This window comes from Agelaius phoeniceus, chromosome 16 (assembly GCF_051311805.1).
Source record: "Agelaius phoeniceus isolate bAgePho1 chromosome 16, bAgePho1.hap1, whole genome shotgun sequence".
NCBI lineage: Eukaryota > Metazoa > Chordata > Aves > Passeriformes > Icteridae > Agelaius > Agelaius phoeniceus.
In genome coordinates, this window is record NC_135280.1 from 6918232 (window position 1) to 6923279 (window position 5048).

At 46.5% G+C, this 5048-nt stretch overlaps 1 protein-coding gene across 2 annotated transcripts; it reads right to left on the minus strand.

The window, feature by feature from the left end:
- Positions 1-1410: 1410 nt before the first annotated feature.
- On the minus strand, positions 1411-5048 carry BHLHA15 (basic helix-loop-helix family member a15). Of its 2 annotated transcripts, none has more exons than XM_054643462.2 (2): positions 4797-5048; positions 1411-2865 (listed from the first exon to the last, which is right to left on the minus strand). In XM_054643462.2, the coding sequence occupies exon 2, from the start codon at positions 2827-2829 to the stop codon at positions 2329-2331; it is 501 nt and encodes a 166-aa protein (XP_054499437.2). In that variant the 5' UTR covers positions 2830-2865; positions 4797-5048; the 3' UTR covers positions 1411-2328. The 2 variants fall into 2 exon arrangements, with proteins under 2 accessions (XP_054499437.2, XP_054499435.2); XM_054643460.2 differs by having other exon boundaries at positions 4601-5048.

The window sequence follows — 5048 nt, forward strand, 5'->3', positions numbered from 1 at the left end:
CATGCTTCTTACAAAATCCCTTTTGACATGTCCAAGAACAAAGCACTTTGTACTTTGCTACACTGTGGAACTACAGCTGGAATTCCATCAAAATGCCCGTGTCCAGAGCCTGACTGTCCCTTGGGGATGGAGTGTTCAGGGGAGGGGTGACTCTCACCTGCCTCCTTGGCTGCTGTATTTATAGCTAGATATGATGTGCCATTCTGGCCTTAATATTTGAAATGCCTCTGGTTGCAGAAAGTCAAAACTACACTGCCCAAGCATTAAACTCTGTATGTTTAGGAGCAATACCAGCAAAATTGGTTCTTAAAGTGCAATTCTTCATCAACAGCACTGTTAAAATACTGGATTTTAAAACTTGCTGGTTCTCTCTTTCCACCAATGCAGCCAAACAGCAATTCAAACATAACTATCCCACAAAAGCATTCCAGGGATGTTTACTAGCTGGAAACTCTCAGATAATGACCTTTAAAGAATTCTACAAAAAATTACCATAATCTACAAGTGCTTGGTCATAGCTGTGTGACACACAGAGCCACAGTTTGCAGTGACCTAGGATGAGAAATAACCAAATAACATCAACATCTCTTACTTGAGGGGGCTCTGAGTGGACTAACTGGAAGAAAAGGCCTTGGAGTTACTGACTGACCCCTTGTGATCAGTGCACAAATACAGTGAGGATTAATTTACCCACACAGAGCTGCTGGTGAATGGAGTAAGATCCAGCACTGTAATGACAAGTTAAATCTCTAAGACACTCTGCAACTCTTTCATTAACACTTGAGTATGAGAAGGGCTAAATCCCATTTATTTTAATGTGAAAACAGTTCAACAACTAAGAAAATTCCAGTTGAGGCAGGATCCAGTAAGGCAACCACATGTATAAACTGTTGTGCTGTTCTACATCACAGCTATGGATTGCTGTGGTGGAGAAAGATAATTCACATCCCTTACCAGCCTGTGTGGGAACCCTCAGCTTTCACTCTGAATGGCATTGTCATCCCCTCAGCTGTGCTGCAGCAAACAACAAACACATTCCACACTGCACAGAGCAGCACAAGCCTTTGGTGATGGATATGATAAATCCCTCCTCAGCCCCCATTCCTCCTTGGACACCCTTCTCTGCTGGAAAAGGCCACAAACCATCAATCCTGGTGATGGATGAGGTGCCAAATGTTTCCTGAGCACAGAGCAGCAGCCTCCTGTTCATGGGGCATGTGGGGAGGGGGAGCTGGGGCACGGGGGCTCCATGGGCACCACATTTCCAACTGAGGCCACTCCAGCTTCAGGTGCCCCAGCTATGAGAATACAAGAGGAAAGAGAGTTCCTCAGTCATGTAGAATTTTGTACCACGGAAGGTAAAAAGTTCTATAGAGGGAGGGGGAAAAAAAGAGCTTATTTTCCTTTTTGAAGAGTTTCTGCTTCATTTATTGTTTTACAGTATCAGAATCTAACACTAACCCAGAAAGAACCTGATCACATCACAGGCTTCATTAGGAAGTAATTTAAACTGGCCAGAGCATTGTCTAACTTAAGGCTACATGAAAGCATTTTTATTATTGTCTTGGCAAAAGTAAGTAATTTGTCCCTTATTCATTATTTGTTTTAGAATGGCACCCAGACACCCACTAAAGAAAATCTCTGTGAGGCCAGATGCTCTGGAAGCACAGATCAGAACTGTCCTTACTCTAGAGAGCTTACAATCTAGGAAAGCTTTGCAGATGTTTGCATCAACAGATGTTTTTATGCCTTGCAATGTTCAAGATTACCAGGGCAGATCCACCAAAGTTAAAGATCAAGATGAATATGCAGATTTGGTGACCAATTTCCCCTATGTGCCACTTCAGTCACCAAGTCAGTCAAATGCTGTCATCAATTTTAATCTTCTCTTTAGCACAGCAGATGAGTCATTGAAAGGCTGGTGAACAGAACTACAGCCAAGATTCTCAACTAACTCCAAGGAACTCAGATGACACAGACCTTAAAGGTTCAACTTGCTCTACTCCAGGTGGGATAATTTTCAGAAGTTACTAAATCACATTTTCAAGTCAACTCCAGTGTTACAGGATAGTGTTCCAGACCCTGGCACACCACACAAACACATTCATTATGCTCTGAGAAATTCTGAGGGTTTAAGGTAATTTTTAATGTGACATATAAACTATAGTCATGAGGGTTATCTGTTTGTCTTTTTCAGAAAAGAAAAGGAGAGACTGGAGGCAAAAATAATCTCATTAAACCTCTAGGTAATGTCATGTATTATGATGTAAGAAGGAAAAACAATGACAGTAGTATCTGGCAGTTGGTGTTTTGGCTGAAGTTATGAATCTATGTGGAACATTTCTGTAGATTTTCCTCATGGTCATCCTCCCCATGCTGCTGTTGAAAATGCTGGTACAATTTGGATCCCCAGGCTGCCCCCATCCCTTCTACTGCTGGAAAGTGTCCGTTGGACATATTGAGTATAATGGAGGTCAAGGATTTAATGTAGTTTTTGGCCAGAGTGAGAGTCTCTATTTTGGAAAGTTTGTTCTCGGCCCTCACGTGAGGGATGACCTCGCGCAGGGCCTGGAAGGCGTTGTTGAGCTTGTGCATCCTCTGCCTCTCGCGCTCGTTGCTCTCCAGCCTCCTCAGCAGCCTGTCCTTGCTGCTCCAAGCACGCCTGCCTCTGCCTGTGGGGCTCTTGTTGCTCTCCTTGTTCCCCCCATTCCTCCTTTCTTTGCGTCGCAAACATTTCACCAGTTCCTTTTTTCTCATTGCTGGCTCTTCGGAAAACGCTTCTTTGTCAGCGCTTTGCCTTTGTTTCTTTCCTTTTGTTTTAGTCTTCATGTTTTGTTGGATGGATTGGTATTAATTGTCAATGTGCTGTAAAAACATAACACCAATATTCAGCTGGGAGGAGAGCGTGCAGAGGGAACAGAGGGCAAGTGAATGGAACCAGTGAAACAAAGATGCAGTGAATCCCCTACAGGTGAAAAACAGATGCCTCTACCTTCTTAGAAACAGGCCTCAAAGCAGAGAGGTTTTTCCTTTATCATTGGACATAAGAGAAAATGATCTCCAAGTTGATTCAGTCTTTCTGTAGAAAAGTGAACCACAACTCAAAAACCATGCAGAATACAACAATCAGTGAGATTTGGTTACACATTGCCTCTGTTTGATCTCTTATGCTGCTGTTGTCTCCCAGTTCCTCACTCCCCCACATTATAATAAAGCCATGCACCACTTCCATGTACATGTGCTGGCTTAGGGGGTATTAGACAGACTCTCAGGCTCTTTCTCAAAGTAATTTCTCCTGGAACTCCTGGTAATTGGTTTTTGTAGGTGCAGGTTTCCACTGTGAGAGGAGTCCACTAGAGGGAAACACGGCACACTCTCAGGGAGAAGCTCCGAGCCAGCCACGTGTTTTCAGCTGCAGCATTTCTGTGTTGTGGGCTAGTCCTCAACACACACACAAAAAGCACTTCCCTCTTCCAACAGAAATCCAATAATGGCAGGGCTTAACTGCAGTTGCTGCCCCAGATCAGCAGCAGCAGAGCAGGCTATTTTCCAAGTTACCCAAAAAGACACAGCAATGTTCCTTCCTCTGCATTAGTTGACAGCACTGATATTTTACCTCCCTCAGCCCATATTCTGTGCCCACATTACATCTGAATACAACAGCACCACAGCAACCCTGCCTCTAACACCAACGATCAGTGTTACTAAGAGACATTCCCAAAATATGTTCTTTCCACACTCTTCCAGTTCATGTAGTCATAAAAAGGTTTGGTGTAAACACAATACGTTTTTATGCCAATACTATTGTGTAGGAGCAGTTTGAGAGTTGGTGAGCCAATAAAAAATGAAGGAAAAAGAACAAAAACCCCTAGCCCCAGATGTGAGACTGTCTCAGTACAACCTCAGCCTTAGCTGGAGCAGGTGGTGCTGTGTCCGGCAGGTCCCGGCTGTGCTGTGGTAAACACCCCCTCCTGTCTCGTTTCTCATTTCTTGAAAGCCACGTTCAGCTGCTGGGCTTGCACACTGACTCAGTTCTCTGCCTGTGAGGACATCCTGGCCATCCCCAGGTTCCTTACTACCAAAGAGGCAACTTTACTAAACAGGACAGGAATTCACAAAGCAGCTGGGTTAGGGTAGCACCCAGTTGATGACAGCTGAAAGACAGCACCAAGCAGCTTGTGTTGTGGGAGCCTGAAAACATGCTGGAGACACACAGGTATCTCCAGAGAGGAAACAGGTCCCAAGGCAAGCACCAGTTTGTTCTGGACACTTGGTGTAAGTCACTTGGCAGAAAAGGCACAGCTACAGAAGAGCACAGAGGAGTGGAAGCTTCCCTGCCCAAGCACAAGAAGCACTGGGGAGTGCTGCTGTTTGGAAGAACACAGCCCACAGGACTTGGTGAAGAGGGGGCTCATGGACACAGCCAGGAGAGAAAGGTTGGAAGATGATCCAAGAGAAGGGAAGCTTCAGCAAACTGTGAGAGCGAAGTAGTCTTTAAAACTGCAGGCTGGGCAAAAGCAAATGGGGTATAATGGGATAACAAGGTACCTAGCTGGCAGGTTTGTTCTTAGACTGCCACTGCTGTAATCTGGAGAATTACCTTAGAGAGCCCCAGCTAAGCTGCTGGGAGTCCCAGAAAGGTGTTATCCATGTGCAAGGAGCAAACAGATTGTGGGGGGATCAGGAGCAACAGACTGGAGTGGTCAAGAGAAACCAGAGAGAGCAGTCAAATACCAACACATTTAACACCCTGTGCAGCCATCTACCAGGGCTGGCATCCCTCTTCCGTGACTTACCACTCCACCCGCTGCCGAGAAGGTGCCCGGGGCCCAAGGGACAACGCGGCAGAGACCCGGGGGAAGCCAGGAACAGCAGCAAGGGCTGCGGGGACAACAGGGAGGGAACGCGGCGCGTGCTCTGAGCGAGGCAGGGTCTGTCAGCAGGAGCGTGCGAGGGGCCCTGGCCCTGCCCCGGCCCGAGGAGCCCCGGGCAGGCGCTGCCCGAGCCCCACAAGCGGAGGCAGCCGCAGGCAGGGCCGGCGCCGTCCC